The 25,245-nt window shown below is 43.5% G+C and overlaps 2 protein-coding genes across 4 annotated transcripts in view; one reads left to right on the forward strand and one right to left on the reverse strand.

The window, feature by feature from the left end:
• The window catches only part of WDR83OS (WD repeat domain 83 opposite strand), a 36,586-nt gene extending 29,785 nt beyond the window's left edge, over window positions 1-6,801 (reverse strand). Inside the window, exon 1 of the mRNA XM_069231833.1 lies at window positions 6,653-6,801. Within this exon, the coding sequence (XP_069087934.1) occupies window positions 6,653-6,702 (50 nt within the window). The 5' untranslated portion in view covers window positions 6,703-6,801. The remainder of the gene's footprint in view (window positions 1-6,652) is intronic.
• Window positions 6,802-6,819: 18 nt separating this feature from the next.
• WDR83 (WD repeat domain 83) overlaps window positions 6,820-25,245 on the forward strand; it is a 188,316-nt gene continuing 169,890 nt past the window's right edge. Inside the window, exons 1-2 of one of the 3 annotated variants that reach the window (XM_069231832.1) lie at window positions 6,824-6,973; window positions 15,324-15,390. The gene's annotated coding sequence lies outside the window, so the exon portion shown is untranslated. Of the gene's footprint in view, window positions 6,974-7,212; window positions 7,400-15,323; window positions 15,391-25,245 lie in introns of those variants that run through there. The other 2 variants (XM_069231831.1, XM_069231830.1) reach the window with 2 other exon arrangements.

A 25,245-nucleotide genomic window follows, 5' to 3' on the forward strand; every position in this document is an offset into this window, starting at 1 on the left:
GACACTAAGTGGAACATCTCTCAACTTGTGTCTGACTGGTAATGCTCCCACTTTCAGTTTAATGTTATGTGTGAATCCTTTAACAGTACCCAATTCTTTTCTAAAGACATTTTTGTACTCTGAAATAATCACTTCAATACCTTGCTGTATGGTCATGCAATACACCGGAACATCAGCAGATGGATCGAAAACCATTCCAAGATTACCTTGATGTCTCCATCCCAAAACATGCTGTCCTTTGTCAACTACATACATTTTACCTAAAATATTGTGATCATGACAAGAAATGGAAGCTACAAAGTAACCTAAAATATTAATTATTGTCTGACTGTAACCATAAGCCTTAATGTCATTGCTCTCCAACTTCCGTCCAGACCAGTTTTTGTTGAAAAATGCCTCAGATATGATAGAAAAAGGTGATCCAGAATCCACTAGCATTATAGTTGAGAATCCATCAATGATAACTTCGCACTTTGGAGGACGATATATCTGGTTGTCAATATCAGTGTTAAAAATATTATGTTGCTTAGACTTATCTTCTGTAATCATCAAGACTACGCTTTCAACATCTTGGATACAATGTTCAGTCTCTAATTGTTTTCCAACAATCGAATTGACATTCCTTTGAGATCTGCAAACTGTCGAAAAATGTCCAGTTTTACCACATTTGAAACACTCTTTAAATAATGCAGGACAGGTTGATTTGTTGGTATGCAAATTTGATCCACATCGCATACATTTTAATTTGTTTAGATTATTTTTGTTGTACCCTTTGCTGTACTTATTTTTGTTGACATTGCGTATGGCAGCTACTTCAAGATGATTATCTTTGTCATCATTTAATGTCTTACACGATCGTATTGACCTTTCAATACCTTTAACAACTTCTATTACTTCTTTGAGTGATGGATTTTTGTGTCTCAGAAGTTGTTCTTGAATTTTTTTGTTATAACAGTGCATAATAACTTGATCCCGAATATATTGATCAGTAATGACACCAAAATCACAAGTTGAAGCCAAAATGCGAAGAGCAGCCACATATCCTTCAACAGGTTCTGTGGAAAATTGGTGCCGTGAATAAAAGTTCAAACGTTCTGTAACTACATTTGGTTCAACTGTGAAATGTAATTGTAATCTGTCCAAAGCTTCAGAAAAAACATCATAATCATTTATATCAGTTCCTTCAGGTGGTTTATGTGGAGGTAAATGATCAAATATTTCCTGAGCTTCTGTGCCAATAACGTTTAATAGAAGCCCTTTTTTTCTAGTCGCAGAAAACGAATTTCCATCCATGGCAATCATAAAATTATTAAATAAACCATGCCATTTGCTCCACTTCATGGGTACATCCCCTGGATTTTGTTGTAGTGGCGGAGGTGGATTACAACACTGTTGCATTGTTAAATACAAATAAATGTATATAACTATATATATATATATATATATATATATTAAATAATCAAATCAGAAACAAAACAAAAAAAATAGGAGCTGGTACTCAGTTTTTGACAGATTAATAATGAAATTAGGTTGCTGGCATGTTGAGCAAAACAAAACTCAAGTCAGGTTATGTGTGACTAATTTGAAGAATACAATGAAAAGAAAACAAAATGGGGTCACATAAGTTAAATTCCAGCTGAAGACTGGCTGTTAAATAGGTGCTGCCAGGGCTCCGAATTTGAAATGTAAACAGTAGCTTAGAAGGAAAGCTACAAGCAGAGAACAGCCTTAATTGCTGACCCAGGCTGAGCAAGTCAATAAATCAGGGAGATAGCTGAAGATAACAAACATCCAAAGTCCTGTAGTTGTAGTGAAAAAATGATTTCAATCAACTCGTAATCTTTCTCCGATGTGACAGGCACTGCTGGGAACACGTTTATTCTTAGTAAAGTTCCCAGCAACGGAGAGGCTGGTTGACAGGAGCAAGCATAGAGAAGCAACTGACTCGTAAATCAAACAATGCATTCCAAATAGAATACAAAGGAAGGATCTCGTGCACAGACGCACGCACGAGGAAATAAAACAAAAGGAAATGAAACAAACGTGGATAAATATAACATTCCTATGAACTGTTTAAAACATGCCTACTTTACAAACTACTACAGGAATGCAGAACAAATCAAACATTCACCCCCAGTCACAGATCTAGGTTTAACCCACTATTTTTTTTGCTTGCTATGCCATTCCAGTTTGGACCCAACAATATGCAAATCAGTCTTGACACTGTTCCTCATGGGAACAGTCCAGCCTGAACTGCTACGCCAGGTCCTCCCTGGACCCAAAACAAGCATCCTGGGACCGGTTTCAGGGTATCACTCTTCATGAGCCAGGCTTGCTTGAATCTGGTGGCATAGCAACACGCGGCCCACCTCTGGGCATACCCTTCCCACTTAGGGCAACAAATAGAAAAACAACAGATGATGGATGGAATGCAAAACAAATCAAACATTCACCCGTAGACACAGATCTGGGTGTAATCCATCAGGTTTTTTTGTTTGCTATGCCATTCCAGTTTGTATCCAGCAATAAACAAATCAGCCTTGACCCTGGTCCCCATGGGAACAGTCCAGCCTGAATTACCAGGCCAGACCCTCCCTGGACCAGAAACAAACATCCTGGGATCGGTTTCAGGATATCACCCTTCCCTAGCCAGGCTAGCTTGAATCTGGTGGCATAGCAAGCACAGGACCCCCATCTGGGCAACAAAAACAGACGATGGACGGAATGCAGAACGAATCAAACATTTACCCCCAGTCACAGATCTGAGTTTAATCCATGAGTTCACTTCTGGTCAGTGTGACATTTTTACCCAGGTCCAAGAGCATATAGAAGCTACAGTGCAGTATACCATGGTGAGTATTGTTATTCACTACTTGTGTCCCAGGACCCTATGTCTACTGCACTCCATTTTGACAAGCAAGTTACACTCTTTGCATTCTTGGCACGCCACGAATAGTGAAGCCAAGCAGTCACTGCTTAATCCACGAGGTGGTAGTACACAAACTCGAGAAAAGCAAGGAACCCATAACCTGTATCTGTAGAATGCATATTCACCTGCGGGGCATCTTGATGGCGAAAAGCAGATGTTTATTGTTAGCCAATTCAACTGTATTCATGTCATCAAGCTTGGAGGGATGAAATTCTGAGTGAACCTGCCAGCATTTGAACCTGTGGCCATCTCTGGAGCAAACGCATTAGTCCACTGAGCCACCAGACCCAAAAAATAGGAATCGAACAGATTTTACAGAGAAAGGTCTGTAGGCTTCCTTATCTCCGGGAACGTGCCACATAACACACAATCAGTTGCCAGCAAAAATGTATCTCTTAAGGAGCCAGTGACCACTCTCCACTAAAATTGTCAGGCACGCCATTACCACAATAGCCTAGTGATAAACTGCAACACTCTCAAGCCGCATGGATCCATGCAGAAGTGCTCCTTCATACCATGAATTTCTTGGTGTTCTGGTATGTTCAGTCATGCATTTTTAAAAGAAAAAATATGACTACGAGTGCCAGAATGCAAAAATGAAAAAAAACTGTTGGAACTAACCATATATGTATCTGAAAACTTCAGAGCTCTGCTGCTGCTGAACATCACCTAAAATGTGGCACACTCTGGGTGGACTCACAAAATGTTAAGTACACTGGGGTAATATCACAGCAAAATCACCAAGAAAGAAGGGTTGAACAGAGGCAAGGGAGAACAGGTTTTTTGGGGTTGAGACTGGACAATCATTCCACACCCTGCGACCCTTGTTATACCACCTACACCCTCCTGAAATGCGATCTATCAGATACACCCTGTGTGCCATTCTTCAATGGGTGCCTGCTTCTACATGCTCCTGCTCTCTTCTACACAGACACCTATGTGCTGATCCTTTCAGATATGTGTGTGTGCCCTTCTGCCATGTTTTTAAATGGTCTGGCTTAACAGAGCAGCTGCTGCCAGACAAGTATAAGAGGAACACTAACAGGGGCTTTGGCTCCACCTACATGTTGGGAGCCAGGAGTAAATGTTTTGATTGGGCAGAAGTTGTGTGCTTCCACAAAAGAAAAGTGTTGCCCTCCACACAGCTGTGATCATTTTGTTTATTTAGTCAACTGTCTGAGCTTGAACTTTTAGGGGAATGCACATGAATGACATTGTAAAGCTATTAAGTCGTCTTAGATAACTAGAAAATGTATGGTGTTTTTCTCTGTTAGCAGGAAAGATGCGAGTTGAGCAGTCATGAAACTAAATTGATGTTTTGTTTAGGTTGGCTTGAAAATTCAACTGTCACCTGAACTTTTAACCTTAACCAATATTATTCTACAGTTCTTTGATTTCACACCAATACATATTCATTCCCATGCTATTAACTTGTAATGCTTCATGTTATCATAAAACATGTATTCAAAGCTATACCTATTTGCATTGCCAATACTTGTCTTTATTTGGGGCCCACCAACCATGTGACCCCTCCCATAACTTGTGCGCCTCTGCTGAGTTACCTTTAATATACAGTCAGTGCTTACCTATGCTGCGACCCTTCCCATGCACACTAGACCTTTGTGCTCTCTGGCCCTTTCTACATATGTCATCTATCTGTAATTTTAGGCTTTATATAGGGAACTGTTATTTGAATGGACAACTAGTGAGGACAAGCCACCCAGTCACAATTAGGTAGTTTATTACTGGCTGCCAGCTAGACAAGTGGGTAGACACATAATGGGTATGTCCTTACAATGTGGTTAACTAGAGGAATTTCACTGTAATATTTATTTTTAAAGTTGGGCCAAAACTGCTCACCGGTATCCAGTGTAGGCGGTAGTGAAGAGAAAACAACTGGAGAGAAGGGGTTGAAGCTGTCTGCTCCTCTGTCCTGAATTACCCCACAGAGGAACTGGAACAATATTTTAGTATTAGCACTGACATCTCTCTGAAAAGAGTGACATAACTGTCCTCTAAAGATAGGATCACAGATTATTTATTTTCCAAGTGTGACAGGCATTCTCGTCCGCTTCCTCCAAAGGCTGCTATCAATGTACGCAGCCCCAAGGACAGAACAGCAATAAATAAATAATGCACTTTATGTGTGATGCACACTCTCTTTATGTCTTTGTGGCTTCCATGTTTTTGTGTGCCTCAGCCCTGTTGCTAGAGAATCCTTGTCAGGGTCTCAGAGCCCTGCCAGTCTTTCGTCAGTGGATGACATCAAATGCTTGAGCACAATGCATTAGAACCCCACCCCGATATAAAGGTTCATGTTTTTATATTGATGTGTCACTTTTCATCAGAGTTAATTTTGCTTAGGATCTTGATGTACGGCTATTTCATTGTTTTGGTGTTTGCAATTGCATTAAATTGGCATGTTTTCTTCATCCAGAACATTATAAAAACGTATTTTTTTTTGGGGGGGGGGGGAGGATTGGGTCAATCATGTACTTAGCCTTACGAACTTTTCTACTTGTAACCTTTTAGTATTTAGAACTATTTATAATTAATTTGAATAGTTACCAATATTATATGCAGAAATCAAATGGTATTGTCAGAAATGTTCAGCCCATCTGGATGCAGTGATTTTAAACGGTACATCTAGAAGTTTTCTCTGATGTCCAGTAGTTTTTCCTTTAAGACATGTTCCACAGGAAAAATCTTCAAATCTGATACTAAATGGTCCACAAGGTTAAAATGATTGGCTGATCAAGTTTCTTGTTAATTATTGCTGATTTGTGGTTCCAGAACATCACTGACAATACCACTTGATTTCTACATATCTGATGAGCTCTCAGGACTGCATTGATTCCACATTCCAATTGCAATCTTCACGCATGATGCTTTTTGAAAATCCAGGAGTCAGCTGTGCAGCCACTGAGCAAACCATCCTGTACTACCTGAGGAAGGCAGAAGCTGAAACGTAGTAGTGGGAATACATTTTTGTTCTTTGGTGAGATCATCTGGTGAGATCACTTCTTTCTTGGAGCCCAAGTGGGATGAAGTTAATAAAAGCTTATGGCAGAAAATGTTACTGAAGTCAAGGGAAGTATTATGCCTCTTAGGATAGTGAAAAAAGGTTACAAGGCATGCGACTTCCTCTAGTGGTAAGTTAGTAGGTAAGTAGCATACCACTGCTTACTGACTGTGTAAGGCTTCCCAGCAAGCTCTATCTGTAAAACTAGTACTTTGTCCATAATGTGTTCTGTAAAATAAGGCACTTTGTCCAACATTTGTACGGCCACCGTCCAAATTATGATTAGCAACAGGTCGTCACTCTAAGTACATAAAGAGCTAAGATCGTATAGTCTTACCCCGTCTGCTTTCCTCGACTATGGCACTTCGTCCTCAGATCCTCTCGATTATATAATTTATTTTCCTACATCATATCATTGCACCTTTTCCTACACCTCAAAGAACTAGGCTCTGTATTTAATCCTAATTTGATTTGGCGGGTCCAAAACGTAGGTTCATGAGAGTCATATGCAAAGGAGTATTCTCCTCTCAATCCTCGTTTCCTATATCAGCTGTTTGCAGTCCCCTTCCTACGCTGACTTTTCTCTAGGTATCTGCTGAGTGATACCTTCACAAATGCCAAACTAGGTATGCCTGCACTAAAGCACAACCCACCGGGGTTTTCCAGTGTTATTTCCACCTTATAACACCACTTTAACTCACCGAAGAATCTTGTTGGCCCTCCGCGGATCGGACGAGTTATTGACAGCCATTCCTACAGCGGACGGAAGGAAGAGCGCAAGAACGCCCAGGACAGCTGGTCCGCAGCCCTATAGCTGAGCCGGCGAAAAACCGTGCGCTTCCGCTTCCGGGTGAGGAGCACACAGGACACAACTACTTCTTACGTGAACATTCAACTCAAAGGGGAAAAAGTTTGAATATTAACTTCAATAGGCACAAAAACTGACGTTTTCAATTATTGTTTCTTGACGGCCATCCCATCTCAGAAACGAACCCCTTGCGCTCTGAACCGCAGAAACGTGGGTGAGTGGACCATAAAGTGATTTTAACATGGCGCTCGCTGCCACAGTTCTGATTACTCGGTAGTACAGATGAAGTTACTTCCGATAGTTTTACCAAACGTAACAGTGGCCTATTCGTCAACATAGGAAGGCCAAACGGCAAAGTCGACCCCGTCGGATTCGAACCCCTTAGTTTTCCAAAGGAGTAAATTAATATAGATCGTAAAGACACATTACGCGCTTGTCCCCTTTCTATTACAACGCATAGAAATAGTTTCTCCTTTGGTCTATGGTTGTTTCTCAGACTACTTAAATCGCTCGTCTGCGTTTAGACCCTTTTGATTGGACGAACATAATGAAAACTAGAGGCTGTGTCTAACTAAACGTGGTACCGCTCGCGAAATAAATATCGCCCCATGTATTGCTGTTTAGACGGGATTAAGTGTTGGTAGGTGAAAACGACTGTGTGTAAAAATATCAGTATTGTCTTGAAACGTGGCTTCTAGCCTTCCTTTTCCTTTACGAGCCATTAAGAAATAATTTAGAAAGCCCTCCTACATTTTAAGTGATGTTGTCTTGTGTGTACTATTTTAGGTTTTTATTTGATGAAGGAAAAATACCAGATTTCATAAATTTTCCCATGTGTGGTTTTTTTTTTGTTGACAGGGGCATACAATACTGCCCGGTCCAGTAAATTAACAGCCAAATGACAGCCTTAGTCCTGGGATTTGACATGCAGCCACAGCTGCAGATATGGCAAATATCTAATCAATGATTTGTTAGTCCAAGCCTGTTTTTTTTATTTTTTATTTAAATGATTTTGGCATTTGTAGAGCTGGTATATATATATATATATATATAGAGAGAGAGAGCGAGAGAGAGTTAACATTTGTTTTTGTAACATATACACTAGTGGCAGTAGGGCAATTTAACTTGCGGCAATACAGCGAATAGCATAAGCATTACATCGTACAGAAGGGTACGAAAAGAATGCTGGTATTATATCGCTGTAAATAAGACAGTAAGAGGGTTCTAAGGAAAATAACTAGACTGTGTTAACTTATTGAGCTTGGACCTCAAACTTGGCAGCCATGCAGCTGCCACAGTGCAGGTAGAGCCCTGTTCCAAAGGGCCTTGTTCAAGTAAGAACCTCGTATTTTAAAGTGCTGCCTTTCCGCCAGTTCCCCTTCCCACACCCTACAAACTCAGTGCATTTGTTTACATTTATTACCCACATTTTAGAAATTATCTATGATCAACCTTTGCCTTCCTTACTCACTGAGCCTGTGTTCATCATACTGTACCCATGACACTTTACCCTACATTCAGTACTCGGTATTCTCTAACACTTTGAGCCTTGTGCCCCACCTGCAAGACATTTACCTTCTAGTCTTCTGCTGTTCTGTTAAACATGGGCAAAAGCTGACTTCAGCCTAAACAAGGTGATCGTTTGCCTATGGTGAAGTCTTTTTTTATTATACTTTCAGGCAAGTGTAAGTTTCCAGCCCAGGCTGATGTCTTTCACTTCCAGGTAATCACAGTTTCCACCCTGGTGGGTAACAATAAAAAAGTTTTCTTGCATACGCGTCAAGAATTTTAAATTCTGTTAAGGGCACGGAGGCGAGGATTATGCTTCTTCTTTGCTGTTCTTAAGCTTTCAAACACAGCTGCAGATAAAAATAAACTCTTTTTATAAACACAACATACAGAATATAATCACAGGGAACCATAAACCTTCCTCTTTTTTGCCCTTAGGTGAGTAAGTCTCAAAATCCAGAAAATGTCCCAACAAGAACTTTTCCATCACCGCATCCAGAGGTGTGGATTTGACGATGTCCTACTGAACTCTAGGGCTAACAGTCCTGAATGTGGAAAGACGAAGCAATGCTTGTCTCAATTACCCAGTCTTCTGATCAGAAACTGCAAAAAAACATAATAGCATCATCGTAACACCCTGTCGTGATCTGTTAAGGCCATATAGATGACATAGCTAATCAATGGGGGGACTTTAATATTATGATCACCCAAGTGTTATATACAAATCACAAGTATATCAATGAAAGTATTCATTATACAAAGTTATTTTATACAAATCACAAGTATATCAATGAAGGTGTACATCATCAGAGTGATTGGGTGGGATAATCTTCGCCTCAGTGTCCTTAATAGAATTGAAAATTCTTGATGCGTATGCAAGACACTTTTTGATTCTGTGTCAGGACTGGAGGCTTCGGATTATGCTTGTTCAAATCTGTTGTAACACAATAGAAGCTACATCTAAGATTGGTTTATAGTAAAAGTATTTAAATGAATAATCTGTTGACCAATCTGCTGCTTTCATTATGTCCTGCAGTTGCGACTCCAGGGTAAATGTTTTCGAAGCCATGGCCCCTTGCACAGAATGATCTCCAAATTTAGAGGGTTCAATTCCTGCTTCTGATATAAGCCACTTCACCTAGTGGGCTGGAGTAGCAGAAGACACTGGGCGAAAAGGTCTCTGAAGAGCATTCAGGAGTTGACACCCAGGGAACTGACGTAGTTCCCTGTTCTGATCTTAGTACTCCCTTAAGAAGTGTACATTGCATAACTTAGGATCTTCAGGAAAATTAGGGTAAGTAACCTGCCTAAAAAAAATGTTTTTGTTCGTCTTGAGATGAAAATTGTAACACCGTCAGGAGAATAGACTCTGCCCGAAGTATCTAGGGCATGGACATTGGAATCTCTCCTACAGGATACCAGGCATAGGAGCATGGTCAATGTTGCTGACAGTTGCTTCCTAGACAAATCAGAATTGCATGGGCACCACAGCAGGAAGCCCAGGATGATGTTAATAGCTCATAATTGAGAATATTTTGGTTGAGGAGGGTTGGCTAAATGAATACCTCCGATCACTCTACTTACCAAAGGGTGTAACCCCCCCCCCCCTCTTGGTTTCCCATCTACGGATATGTGGCCCACTGAGATATCTGAGCGATAACTATTGGCAGAAGAATAGCTTAAACCTTCAGATGTCCTCGCCGCCAAATATTAATTACAGAAGTAATGAGGGCCCCCGAAGGATCCAGGTCCTTTATCTGGCACCAGCCCACCCATTTTCGCCAGGCAGAGGCATAGTGTTTGAGTTGAATCTGACCTGGAAGCAGATATACAAGAGACAGATTGTTCCAAAAGGTGTGGCACAAACCAACATTGCTGGAAATGTGCCAGGCCATGTAACAGGACTTCCAGGACCCATCTCTTACCTTCATAGGGTCTTTGGATGAGTGCTTGATGAAATTCGTCAGGTTAGGGTCTAGCTCTGGTCTTAGGGCTAACTTGCCTGGAGCTTCTGAGCGAAGCTTGGGAGCACTGGGACTCATTCTTTTACAAATCAAGCACAGAGCACCTGTTGCGATGATGGTAACTTAATTTGGGTCAAATGTTCGTAACACAGAGGAACAAGAAATAGCAGAGATCAAACACTGGAATGCTTTTACGTTTTTCTTTTCATTAATTTCCTCAATAAAAATGACATACAATAAAAATTAGGAGCAATATTTGAATCGAATTTTGTGAGACCCTATACAAAAACTGTGTTCATCCTTATTTGAAGGAGAAGGAGTTTCCACATCAGTATTTTATTCGGTCTCAAACCTTCCTTGTTGATAAATTGGCCCAGATAATTTAAACTTGTTTTTTAAAACTTGCATTTAACATCCTTAATAGTCAAACTCTGGACTTCCAAAATTGATAATTCTCTCTTCAACCTCCTGTCATGTCCTCTCATGTTTGCCCCATCACCGAAAATCCTCTTGAAAATGCAACACTTCTTGCTCATTCTTGAACGTTTTGTGTATTAAATGTTGGACACAGCGGCCACAGATGCTAATCGAAAATGCATCCTTTTGAATCGGAAATAGCCTTCTGATATGATGAGTCGTTAATGAGCTTCTGTCCTTTTGCATTGGTGTTTGATGGTGTACAGCAGACAAAGCATCTAGGTTCAACAAAGATGCATCCTTTGCTAGGATTAACATTTTAGAAATGTTAGGTAAAGGGAATCTCTCCATGACTATATTTTATTGTGCTATGGTTGATACGTAGTCTTACTTTCCCATTTGCCTGTGTGAGAGCACAAAGAGGGCAATCTGCTGAGCTGATTCTACATGTTCTCCTATACTTGAGTTCCTCAGCTTGAGTAACTCTGCTTTAACTCGGTTTACTGAAATTGAAATGTTAAGCTCTTAATGTACTTTTGATATCACTTTCTCTTTTAATACTATATAGTGATTTTAACCAATGAATATACTACTCTAGCCTACAAAGAATTTTGGAAGTGGTTTATAATCAACCCCTTGCCCAACTGTTCACCATTGAGAACAACAAGGACTCATTCTTCTCAGCTAGGATCCAAGACTATGTTCACATTATTCTGGTTGTCCCATCCTAAAAATGGTGGTTCATTCTTTGCCACATAACTTTGGTATAGTAACTTTATGGATAAACCTTAATGGTAAGCTTTGATAGCCCCACGTGTCATTTGATTCCCCACTGTAATCCCCTGGGTTAAAATCTGAAAGTAATAACTTCTCTACTATTTTGCCTACAAAACTTTCCTTTCATAGCTCTGCCTTTTTATTCTTATACAGGGACTGGAATCTGCCACTGTGTTAGTTTCCACTGCTCCAACCTTCAAGGAGCATCTGAGCTTGTATGCCATTCCCTTATTCTTAACAGTCAATTCTGGAGCCCTTATCTTCAACACCCACACACCTCACTTTCAGTTGTTTTTTTACTTTCCTTTGCATAAATACTCTTATAAAGTAGCCTAATACGTCACAGTTGTTACACTTAACTTTAATAGTTGGACAGTCTTTATCCAAAGCGAAGTGTTTATATCGCCTGATGCAATAGCTTTTATTTTGGTTATTTCAAATTTTAAACCCCTTCTTTCTTTTTTCCTGGTGTCCTGTATATACACCCTGAAACAGGCCCTAGGATGGTTGTTTCCAGGCCAGGTTGCATGGCAGTTCGGGCTGGACTGTTCCCACGGGGAACAGGGGCAGGAGTGATTTTCACATGGCTGGGTCCAAATTGGAGTGGTGTTGTGGGCAAAAAAATATGGCTTAAACCCAGATCTGTGTGACTGGGATGAATGTTTGCATTGTTCAGCATTCCGTCTATCATCATTTCTTTTTGCTTTTGTTGCCCTAAGTGGGAAGGATATGCCCAGATGTGGGTCTTGTGCTCACTGCACCACAGGATTCAAGTTAGCTTGGCTGATGAGGGGTGATACCCCGAAATTGGTCCCAGGAAGCTTGCTTCGCGTCCACGGAGGACCTGGCCTGGCAGCTCGGGCTGGACTTTTCCCACAGGGAACAGGGTCAAGACTGATTTGCATATGGCTGGGTCTAAACTGGGGTGTCGTTGTGGGCAAAAAAAATAATTAATGGATTAAAACCAGACCTCTGTGACTGGGGATGAATGTTTGTATTGTTCAGCATTATGTCCATCTGTTCTTTTTGCAAGGCTAGAGGAAGTGACATTACACCTTTCGACCTTAATGATGTCGCAAAGTATCATCATATGATATTTGACCCTGACTCTTCCTGGAAGGTAATGCACTTGGTCGTACCTCTGATAACTACGCAATAATTGACCTTTCTGATTTTCCACAATAACTGCATAGTTACTATAACAAGGCAACACAAACGTCTGTTTTAGATATCCCCTACAGCAGAGTCCAGGGGGTCATTACTCATTTCCCTGGGTAGTACTTGAACAGTTATATGTTTGACTGAAGAAGATATCATGTCACAAATCACAGAACACCACTGGGAACCTAAATTATTTATACCACAAACGGTCGTCATTTAATACTTTTCCTAGTATATAACACAACAAAAAATATATTAGTAAGTTAGAGGAAAAAAAGATTTAAAAAAAAAAGAGTAGTAATGTCCACATGTACTGATGTAGACCACATTTGGAAAATTAACTATTTTAGCTTAAATTATTACTTATTGTGTAAAAACATTTTTTTCTGATGCTTTGTGAGGAACTGTCACTCACAGTAGGAAAGAAGTAAATGTTTTATTTAAACAAATAATTTATCATATTTTCACAGTAATAAAATCCGGCAACAACTTGTTAAAAATATATGTATTTTTATTGGCTCAGAAGAATACTTATTTCAGTGCTGACCTTATTCACTGTGCAAAAGCTTAAGCAGAGTGTCCCTGTCCTAGTTGGAGCCGCAGAAAGTGAAAACTGCTCATAAAGACATGGTTTTCTTCTGTTCCTGCATTGGGGGTTGGTGAACTTTAAAACTGGTGGGGCATTGTGCGTGGCGTGAACTTTAATGAGCCAGCAAAGCTGTCTCACTTATTCTCATTTGGTCTGACTCACTTGTTCTGACTCATTCATTCTCAGTAACTCTCATTTACATTCACTCTTACTCAATGTCTCTAACTCTCTGCCTCACCCCCTCATTATCACTTATTTTCACTCATTGACACACTCATCCTCACTCATTGACACACTCATTCTTATTCGGTTAGTCACTCTGTCACTTATTCACTCATTGTCACTCACACTCTGTCACTTATTCTTGTACATTCTTTCACTCTTAGTTGCAGTTGTATGTTTTCTCATTCACTCATCACTCACTTGGGCTCATTGACTGATATTCAATCTCATTCTCACTACCTGTCGCTCACTTACTTTCACCCACATCCATTTTTACAAATACAGGCGTATGCTACACCAACCTACCATGCGCTCACTCACACAAACATGCTGCCACTCACATTCGTACACACAACCTATATTTAAAGGCATTTTACATGCCTCAGCTGCCAGCAAAGGTCATGTGCCAGCTCCTCATACTCCAATTTGTATTCCACTTCATAGTGAATAATTTACAATGGACACAAAACAAGGAGGGTGGAGCCCTGACACCCATAAGGGTGAGCCAACCTTGAGGTCTTCACAATAATTTAATCTCTGAGGCCAGGGCGGGCAAGGGGCAAACAGGGGTTACAGCTTTGACCGCTAAATGCCATCCATGGCATTCACCATCCCAATTTCATTATAGTCTACATTACTGCAAACAGCTATTACTTCTTTAGCACACTGTCCTAAAATTTCTGGCTCTGACTAAAGCCACTGTATCTTTTAAGGAAGCTTCCTCCTTCATTCATATTCTTTCCTGACTAGTTCTAACGTTTAGAGGCATAACTATCTTATTAACTCAATGAATGTTTCAAATTTGCATAAAAATGGCAACTTGTTGATAGTAGCAACAAATACAAATATGCCTTTGTTCTTATTTTGTTTCCTTTGGAAGAATTTATATTCACGCATTACCACACACAATATACATTTTGGTCTTCAATATCCAGTGAGAAAGCAGTTCTTTGTCCCGCTCCTTCATATCTAGGCTGTTTTCTCCACAAATGTTGACCTTTAGGGCCAGTAGAATGTAGTTATATTCTTTCTGCTATCAAACGTTCTTCCTCAAAGGCAGCAAAATATTTAATGTTCTCTTAGTTGCGAGTATTTATCCATATTTATATTGTTTGGTGTACATATAAAGTAGCATTAAGTATATTTCCACATTTATTTAACATATTAAATTAGATGTATTCCTTGGGCTCATAGCAAAATATTTATCCACTTATTTCCTTCCCATGGTTCTTGCATTGTCTCCCCAACCACAGAAGGCAAACTTATCCTTATGCCACACATTTCCGTCTCCCAGCTTTACAGCATTGCACAACACCTCTTTCACCCTGGTGGAGTCCTACTCCTGCATGCTGTAGAACAAGATACATTAAGGTGGACTGCAGAAAAGGTGGAATGAAGCATTATGGAACCCTACAAGGGGTAAAGCAGCTTTGCAGAACAGTGAAGATACCACTACATAACTTGTCAGACTCATTACATTTTAGAAAAAGATTTCTTGAGACAGGGGAAAAACAGGAAATGCTGAAAATGCTAGGCCCGCCAACTCTAGACTGGGCACTGTAAAAGAGCTGCCATCCTCTGCATCCTTCTGTTTTGTTACCGGTCTAAACTGATGCGAGGATGAGAGGAAGTGACGGTCCCTGTTGGTCTTTCACCTCATCCTGATTGCTTTATGCTCCTTTTGTGTTGGGCTTGGGAAGAGTCTGGTGGGGCAGTACCATAGGGGGCATATTTGATGTGATACCCGGCATAGTGGGCAGTATTTTAGAAGGTAAAACAACTTTACTGCATTGCCCTAGGTTGTAATACTTGTTATGCTGTGGTGGGGCTGCTTCCTCCCATTTACAGAAAGGGTATAGTGTTTGCGCTTATCTCAAGTGTAGTAGGGAATGGTGTTCCACACATGTGCTGGGTTTCTCTTTCAGCCAAGAAGATGAGAAATATGCTGCTGGTCTCAGGTTGAATCTGTTTCAAAAAGAGACTGATCAGCAGGTAAGATAGCTTTGATTGTTCGATACCACTTTCCTGATGTTTCACTGCAAATCACTATCCTTCCACACTGCGCAGTCAAACTACAAAAAGAAAACGTGCGTCCCCAATCTCGGGTTCTTTATTGTCTCCTTTTCTTAAAAGATCAAGGTCTGACTGATCGAGCAGTGACATACAATCAAGATGCTAATATTGGAACATCTTGCAACCTTAATAATACAATAAGAAAATACCTTTCTTCCAATCCAAGGGTTCAGATGATGTGGCATGTTCACATATATATATATATATATATATATATATATTATATATATATATATATATATATATATATATATAATGTGATGGTGATGATGTAGCCCCACCAGGAGAGCAAAGAGACATATACATCACAAAGACTATGTTTATAGACATCTGATCCGAAGGTTAGGGTCAATGTGCGATTTTCAATTTACAATGTGCCGGAAACCTCTAAATTGACTGATCTCCATCAGTTTCAGTGATCTCATATGCTTTAAGTGTCTTGTCGTACTCACTTTTTGGATGATGTCTTTAGCAAATCAAAGGAACCATATTGTATAACTTTCCCAACATTCAAGTGAAGACTGTATCCTTTAGACGATATGGATTCTAAGTTGCTTGGTGTCATTCCTGATGATTCTTATTGTTGCCAGTGTTGTAGGAAGAACCTCAATAGTTGAAGAGACTATTCTGAAGGATGTAGCTGATTATAAGGGTTGATTCAGCTTTGAAGGAGGTGTATTTAAGCTCTCACCTGGTGTTGAAAGCAGGCATATTCAGGACTTGTACTTCACCATGATCAGCACCAATTTTCAAAGTTTTGTTCAAAGCAATACAAGAAAGTTCTGAATGCTCTGAATTACACCAGCAAATACAACAGGCACTTTTGAAATTTCGTTTGGTGTGGTGTGAGCGTAATCCTTGGCGAATGGAGCATTTTTAATGTTGAGGCGCACCTTGGTACTGAAAGATTGTAACACAGATGTAGTCCAAATATTACCAGCATTATGCATGCCCAGGGCTCGAAAAATCTACTCGACCACTTGCAATTGTGAGTCATTTTTTATGAGGTCGAGCTATTTTTAGAAACTACTCGACCCTTCTGACGAGTGGACAAAGAACAGGTGTTCTGTTCAGACAGAAACTGAATTAGCAATTAGGATGCCTTGAAATATTATTCTTGTCACATTTGCTCTGCGTTCAGGCCCAGAGGTCAAAAGTCAGTTTGTCTTCCTGCAATGCAAATACTTGTCCTTGTGAGTGCAAAGTTCAAGGATTTTGTAAGGTGAACTGTCTGACCTGTGTGAAATGAAAAGCTGTGGGTATCAGGTCTTTCCTAACACACATTTATATAACTAAGTCAACTTAACAAACATTTCAAAATTTCTTTCAGTAGCTGTAAAAGACCATTTTTTTGTACCCGTGTGATGGAAAAAAATTATTTTAATAGGATGGAAAAAAAGTCAAAACACTTTACTTGGTGATGTGCAAATGATAAATAATTTTTCTGAAGCCTAATTTTCACAGATTATTGTTAATACACTAAACAGTTTTATCAGTAAAGCTGGAAGTTAGGAGGCTCCTCGGGACGTGGCCAAGGCGCCAAGATGGCGGCAGCACTTTCGTAGTGCTCCGGACCCCTCCGTCATCCGCCTTCAACAGAACACACAACCCTGTGTCACCTACAACATCGGGAGACCTACCGAGGTCCTCCCGACGTGCTGAAGCTGGGGATACCCTCACGGGTTGTCCCACTAATCTGCATGCGATTAAATCACGTATAAACGCTGCGGGACCAAGATGGCGGACGGCGACTGCAGCCACGAGAGAAACAGCGGCTGCTGAGTAGGCCGCGGCACTAGTGGACCGGGACCGCCATGCTGCGGCCCCCCTCGGTGTTGTGAGGCCAGAGATGAGGGATGTAGCACCAGAGTGCCGGTGGATGCCCGTGAGCGGCGGCGGCGGCCGAGTGGCGGACGGCCAGGGAGGCGTCGGGGCGGCCTCTGGAGGTCGGTAGGTGCAGCGGCGCAGTCCTGAGTGGTGGCTTAACCCCTTGGAACGGGAGGGAAGAGACAGTGAAACCATCAGTGAAGGGCCTGGCCGTCGGGGAGATCGTTGTGCCGCCGTGCTCTCCGTGAGGCCCGGGGCCCAAGACATATAGACCGCGACGACCTCGACCCGGTGATCCGAGTCGCGGAGGGGTGCTGGAGCGCAGGGTCGCCCGGAGGACCCAGGACCTGCGGATACTGACCCAGGGCCTTCCTTGCTGGATCCGGGGCTTACACGTGAGAGCCTGGGGACCCCAGGGCTTGCCAAGGAAGGGGCAGTGCGGAGGAGAGGGTGCCCAAGGAGGGAACAGGCACCCAAAGGGCTGGACTTGAACCTTCTCCCGCGCGCCCGGTCACTGTTTCTTCGCACCTCGTTGGAGGACCCCCGAGGGAGACCCCGGACCCCAACCAGGGTGGGGAGATCGGACAGAAAAGGGGGCCGACACATGCATCCACTGGAGATCCCCACCTTGGCCGCACATCTGATGGAAGAATCTCCCGCCAAAATATAGAGACGGCAGGACATGCCTGAAAAGCGAGAAACTGATCAACTGCCCGCAAAAGTTAGACCCAGCGCCCCTGAGGCGGAGGCCTCTCTGAGGTGCCCCCCTTTTCTCACCCCCTCTCCACAAATGCTCGAACCGCACTGACGGGCCAGGGTCGGGAGAGGGGACCGGCACTAAGTCTTCACCGGCTGTGCCCTGCTGGAGAGGGCTGCTGGGGCCCCTGCTGGGCAGGACCAATCTAGAAGTAGTTGCCTGTGTCCCACGACCCTCCGGAGACACGTGGCCATCTCCCAGGGACAGAAAGCTACCCGATTCGAGCCTTCAGCGGCGTCGGCCCGACCTTGCTCAATAGAGATCTTAACAGGCCGGGGGAAGAACTAATCCACCTAATTCTAAGCCTAAGTGAAACTGAGAAAGAGACTGTACCAAGATGGGCAAAGATAAAGCAACACGACAGACAGCAGCACAAACACGCATTGACCAGTTTACTACAGGTACAACTGGCCCACTGACGGAAGACCTTGCCCCAGGCGGAGGTGGCGACCCACAGACAGCAACCAGTGACCTGATGACGATTCTCCAGGCGATCCAGGCATCCCAAGTGGCAGTCGAAATGAAAATTGGTGAAGTAAGAGTAGATGTAGTTTTGATTCGGCAAGACCTCTGCAATGCCACAGCCCGAATTACCGAATCCAGAATCTCCACAATGGAAGATGATGTGACCGCTCTAAAGGCCCAAGTCTCTGCACTGACCACCCACACCTCAGAACTTCACATAAGGGCGGAAGACGGCGAAAACAGATCGAGGCGCAACAACCTCCGCATGGTGGGCCTACCTGAAAACGCAACAGAATCGTCGCTGGCCAAGTACCTGGAGAATTGGTTCCACTCCTGGATGCCGACAGATCGTCTCACGCCATGGTTCGCAATTGAACAAGCCCACAGAGCCCTTCAGTCTAGGCCCCCACCAGGTTCCCCACCCAGATCAGTGATACTTCGGCTCTTCAACTTCAAAGATAGGGACTCAGTGCTACAGGAGGCATGCACAAAGGGGGGCCTTTTCTGTGACGAGGCAAGAGTTCTCCTCTTCCCCGACTACACAAAGGAGATACAGCAACAACGCCGCTCATTCACAGAGGTGAAACAGAAAATGAGATCGATGAACATTCAATATCGCCTCCTTTTTCCGGCGAGGCTCCGGGTGGTCCACAACAACAAAACTAATTTCTTTGACCAGCCAGCCACTGCGTGGACCTGGCTGACGTAAGAGATCCCATTGGGTTCAAGCAGAGTCAGACCTCAACTCCAACATGAGACCACGCCGAATAGCCAGAAGGGGCAGCGATCCGAACAACGCCGCCATACCCGTTCTAGGAGGCGCAGGACATATCACAGATCCTGCTCGGACTCTCCCCCTGAGACCCACCAAGCTGGGTCGCGAGACCCGCAGCCGTCCCGGGGACTGGGGGGCGCCCCCTGGGACCGAAACTCCCAAGACATAAACCACGTCAAATTTGGATCTCTAGAAGATACAGATCTATCTGGCAGCCCGGTATTATGATCTCAAGAGGAGATCCCCAGACAGACACACCAATCTGCCACGATATAATAACTATATCAAAGACTATACCAACAGTGTTTACTGTGTTCTTGAACTTGATCCGACTTTAAGGAGGGGTCCACCACCACTGCTACCCTATTTGTTAATGTTCTGCCTCACCAGTTTCGAAGGGGAGGCGCAACACTTGGGCAACAGATGCTTCTGGGGGAAGTATGGGGTGAGGCGGGAGTTGGGGGCATGGGAGGTTCATCCTAGTTTCAAAGGCAAAAGTTATGATTCCTACGTTACAGACACATACAAGCTTTTCAGGCAAGGCACAGAGCAGAAACATTAGAAACCTTACTGTTTTGACAACGACCCACATTGGCGATGACACGGGTGAGATAGGAACCCTCCGTTATCCCAAGGCCCAGAGACGGGTAAATACTGACAGACACCACAAGACGCTACCGAATACTCACCTACCATGACTCAAACACAAGTAATCTCATGGAACGTTAACGGCCTCCTAGATAAAATTAAACGTGCCGCAGTGTTCACCTTCATACACCGACATAAGCCCAAAATACTCCTGCTACAAGAGACACGCCTCCTGGGAGACTATTGCTCCTTCTTGACCCGCAGGGGCTTCGATAGGGCATACCATGCTGGATTCACTCACGGATCTCGGGGGTGGCCATACTGCTACACCGCAGTTTCCCCCTGACAGACATCCAAGTCCAGAGGGACCGACAGGGACGATACGTAGCCATCACTGGCAAGATCGAAGGAATCACAACTAACATAATCAGTGCTTATGTTCTCCCCCTCACTGGTTCGGAGAACACTTGATGATCTCACTAAACTACTCGCTGACCTTCCACCCGGGCGTACGATGATAGGGGGAGACTTTGATGTAACCCCAAACCTGACTTTAGACATTGCCAGCCCGATCTCGATACATAGACAAACAGCAGCAACGGGAATCACGGGCTGGCTTTCCGCAACAGGGCTCTGTGATACTTGGCGGACGTGGCACCCAAGAAGGCGACAATTTACCCACACGTCGGCAGCCCACGGATCACACTCTAGAATCGACCTGGTGTTGCTCCCCAGCGTAGACTGCACAGCTCTCTCTTCTATAGAGATATTGGCCTGGGGAGTCTCTGATCATGCCCCACTTCCGTTTATCATGGGTCACGCCCGATCTCAATCCCGTCTCATATGGCGTATGAATGCATGGTATCTCCAAGACAGGTCTTAGATTGAACAACTGCGGCAGACCTTGCAGGACTACTTTGCACTAAACGACGGGTCGGTGACCTTGGCAAACACTTTATGGGTGGCGGGTAAAGCAGTATTAAGGGGTACAGCCAGGGACTTAATACGGAGACAAGAACGCGCACGAACCCACCATATTAAACAGTTGGAACTTTGAGCAATGAAGCTTGAGAACCAAAACATAACAGACCCAAATGACAGAACCAAACGGCAGCTAATCCTAATCTGGGAAGAGATCCGGGACCAGTCTCTAGAGGCCACAAAACACTTGTGGAGAGCCACCACAGCGAGGGTCTATGGGGGGGAAACAAATCCGGGAAAATGCTATACTGGCTGGTGTCACACCACACCTCCAGGATAATCCCTGAAATTCATGATGGGGAGGGGAATCCTGTGGTAAAACACCCGGAAATAGCAAACTCCTTCGCTAAGTATTACCAAACACTCTATCAAAAGTCTGTCCTGGTCGACCTGAAAAAGGCTCAATGTATGCTTGACGAGGTTCCCCTTCCCCGACTACCCGTAGTGGAAATACAAATCCTAGACGAAATTATCAATGAGGAAGAGATACGAACCGCCATATCGACTCTAAGCGCCGGGAAAACACCAGGGCCCGACGGGTTCCCCTCCGAATACTATAAAGCCCTCAAGGAGGAAGTAACACTGTATCTGCTAAGACTTTATACAGAGGTTGGAAGAGATGGATCCTTCCCCCCAAGAACTAGATACTGCCACCATTGTGGTACTCCCCAAGTCCCACCCTCCCTCACTAAACTGTGCTGACTACAGACCGATATCACTGATCAACACTGAAGTAAAAATAAATTGCCACCATCCTCGCCAACTGCTTAAAGAGGGTCCTGCCACAACTGATCCACCCAGACCAATGTGGATTCATGGCCAACCGCAGTACTCAACACTGTATCCGTCGTCTACATGTGGCCCTGGCCGAACGCCACCGACTATACAAAGACCTTGCCCTCCTACTTATAGATTTTAAGAAGGCTTTCGACTCGGTGGACTGGAGCTTTCTCTCCCTGGTGCTACAGCGGGCGGGAGTGGGTCCAAGATTCTGCCGTTTAGTTCAGACACTATATGCCAACCCCACAGCACGGGTGCAGGTAAATGGAACTCTATCCTCCGCGTTCGAGGTTCGATGGGGCACACAACAAGAATGTCCCTTGTCTCCCCTCCTGTTTGTTTTGGCCATCGAGCCACTGGCCCAGATGACCAGAACGGACCCGGTGTACCGTGGGTGGAAATGGGGTCACTCCCAGGAGGAGAGGATAGCACTATATGCTGATGACGTTCTGCTGTACATGAAGGACCCTAACACGACAGGCCCACGCAGCCTCTGTCTTCTACGACGCTATGAACGGGTATCCGGACTGAGGGTGAACCGCACTAAGTCAATGCTGGTCCCACTGGTGAGTTCATGTGATTGCTTTGATTGGCAGGACTCGATACCGCTGCGCCGGCTCAGCTTCAAGTATCTGAGAGTTTGGGTATCCATCCTACCCGAGCTGGCATGAGCCAAGAACCTGACACTACTATTAAACAGCATCAAGTCAGATCTACAGAAATGGCAAACCCTACCACTAAATGTAATGGGCCGGGTAGCCCTCTTCAAAATGATGGTCCTGCCAAGGCTCCTATGTATCCTTCAGAACTTCCCCCTGCCAATCCCCCGCTCCAGGTTTAGAACTCTCAAACGCTACGGCCCAATTTCTGTGGAAGGGCACCAGACACCGAGTAGCGACCCATCACTGTAAGAGAGGTACATATGACGAAGGCCTGGGGGCCTCAGATCCCTACCTGTACTATTTAGCCACCTAACTGATAGTGATTCACGACTGGCTCAATGGAGGATGGGGAGACCCGGCGTACCGAGTGGAACTTGAGAGCATGGGGTTCCCACGTATCTTGGGAATACTGTATGGGGAGCCTCTCCCGCAAGGTGTGAGGGGGGCGACCAGAACAGTCTTTCTGGCATGGCGTGCAGCCCTGAGATACACTCAGTGGAGCGCCACTATTACACACCAGACCCCACTATGGGCAGGGAGATGCTCTCACCCCTACCCCAGTAACACACACAGCGCCATCTGCACACAGCGCCATCTGCACACAGCGCCATCAGCACTCACCCCTAGCCCAGTAACACACACAGCGCCATCTGCACACAGCGCCATCTGCACACAGCGCCATCAGCACTCTCCCCTACCCCAGTAACACACACAGCGCCATCTGCACACAGCGCCATCAGCACTCTCCCCTACCCCAGTAACACACACAGCGCCATCTGCACACAGCGCCATCAGCACTCTCCCCTACCCCAGTAACACACACAGCGCCATCTGCACACAGCGCCATCAGCACTCTCCCCTACCCCAGTAACACACACAGCGCCATCTGCACACAGTGCCATCAGCACTCACCCCTACCCCAGTAACACACACAGCGCCATCTGCCATTTGCTTTAATTGTTTATTTAACAAGCAGGTGGGGGTAATGGAGGAGGGTAAGTAGAGAAAGAAGGGGTGGGAATAACACATGGAGAGTGAGGAGAAGCACAACAGTAAGAGAACACTGCAGAGGCACATGGCAAAAAAGAACAACACAGAGCACTGAGTGGGGAGAGAGAAGCACATGGAAGAGACGGAGCAGTGCAGGAGGTTAGAAGAACACAAACGAGACAGAGCAACGCTGAGGGGGAGGGAAGCACCCAAGGGTGACATCTACTAAGCAAATGCACTTGTGGAGGGCTTAGGCAAAAAAGAAATGAGAGAGAGCAGAATGGGAGAGAATAAGAAAGCGGATGAGAGAGAGAGAGCAACATGCAGCAGGAGGAAAGAAGCAAATGAGGGAGACATCTGGAAAACACATGAACATTCTTTAGCAAAAAGAAAGTATTTCCCTAAAAGTGAGCAGTGGAAGGACACAGATGAAGCTCCTTAATTCCAGGGACAAACATGAGATGGATAAGGCAAGCCATTCAGTAAGAGGCAAGTTAATGAAAGCAATAAAAGCCCATCAATCATAAGAAATGGGCCGACTTTAATGCTGACATTAGGTTTTTGCATATAGATAGCTTGCGCTTTCTAATAGGTTTGACTTAAAAATAATATATCTATCTCAAAATCTGCAGATAGAGCATGTGGAGGCTCTGTACCAAATGAGTTCAAGTTAAAAATGAATGGAGTTCTCCTTTGATGTACTCCAGAGTAAGTCAAGTTGTAAAGTATCTGGAATTAACTTATTCTGCTGGCTCATATCAAAGTTGTCATTGTACGTTGTAATTTACGTTTCAGTAGATTTAAGGAGAAGCAAATCTGCCTTTATATGAAAAGTTTGTTTTTATTCCCTCATTTTGAAGGTTGTTGGATTTTAGAAGTCACCCCCTTAATTTTTATTAGTCACACCTACCTTTGGTTACACTGTACGTGTGTTTCCGCGCAGGAAAAATATGTCTGTGTTGTACTTCCTTAGACCATAAGTATCTCTTAGAAATCTCCGGTCAAGAACGTGGAGTCAACGATTGATCACTTGACCTTTATGAATCTATCATAGTTGATGAAGACTGTAAATCAGGAGTGACTTTTTTCTCTCACCGCCTTGAAATATTTACGCTATTGGGGAGCTGATCCTCTGTGGGATTGTAATATCCTCTGATCATTAGCTTCTCGAAAATCATGTGTGTAGATTTGTAAAATTTGTGTGAATAGAAATAAAACGCGTCACATTTGGTGAGCGTATATTATTTAGAAAAACATTAATTTATTATTAGAATGTATACAGCAATATTGTTTTTGTGGTAACAGTGAAAGGCTTGTCACTTTCAACGAAAGATTTGGCTAAATGTGAGTGCACAGTGCATGGCTGGTGCAGATGTGCAGGTTATAAAGTGAATATTACAGTGTATAATTACTTGGTGCAGACATTTGTGGAATGTGAGTCAATCAAAGCAATACTTCAGGAGCGTTAATCAGTATGGAGTTCTTAGAAATCGTTAGGTATCTAACTGGATTTAATGGACCTAAGTATGTTCAAAGAACTAACCCTAAGGTATTCGTACAATTATATTATTCCATAAAATAAAAAGTGGATTGTTCGTTTTTGTAGTAATTTACACAACTTTTCTTGCACTGATGTTTTTTGCTGTTACCCACTTTCTAATGTCCTGTGTGGCGTTTTAAACCAGAGGAGCTTTTTTCTTTCCCACTCCATAAAGTATGTTTTTATTTTAGTTGGTTGCCTCTCAGAAGTAACTTGGAGTTCCCCTTTCTCTGCTGAACACTAGAAACGATGAAGTGGTGGGCACTTCCGGTTGCCTTTTCTATACCTTAGGTCGCAGAACCCATTACAAAACTGCTTTCTAGTGTTTGTAACCTTCCAGGAAGCGGGAGTCACATATTTATGTGTATTTATTTGTTCATTTTCTACCAGTGTATGGGCCAAAGTTCCT

This window comes from Pleurodeles waltl, chromosome 4_2 (genome assembly GCF_031143425.1).
Source record: "Pleurodeles waltl isolate 20211129_DDA chromosome 4_2, aPleWal1.hap1.20221129, whole genome shotgun sequence".
Taxonomy (NCBI): Eukaryota; Metazoa; Chordata; class Amphibia; order Caudata; family Salamandridae; genus Pleurodeles; species Pleurodeles waltl.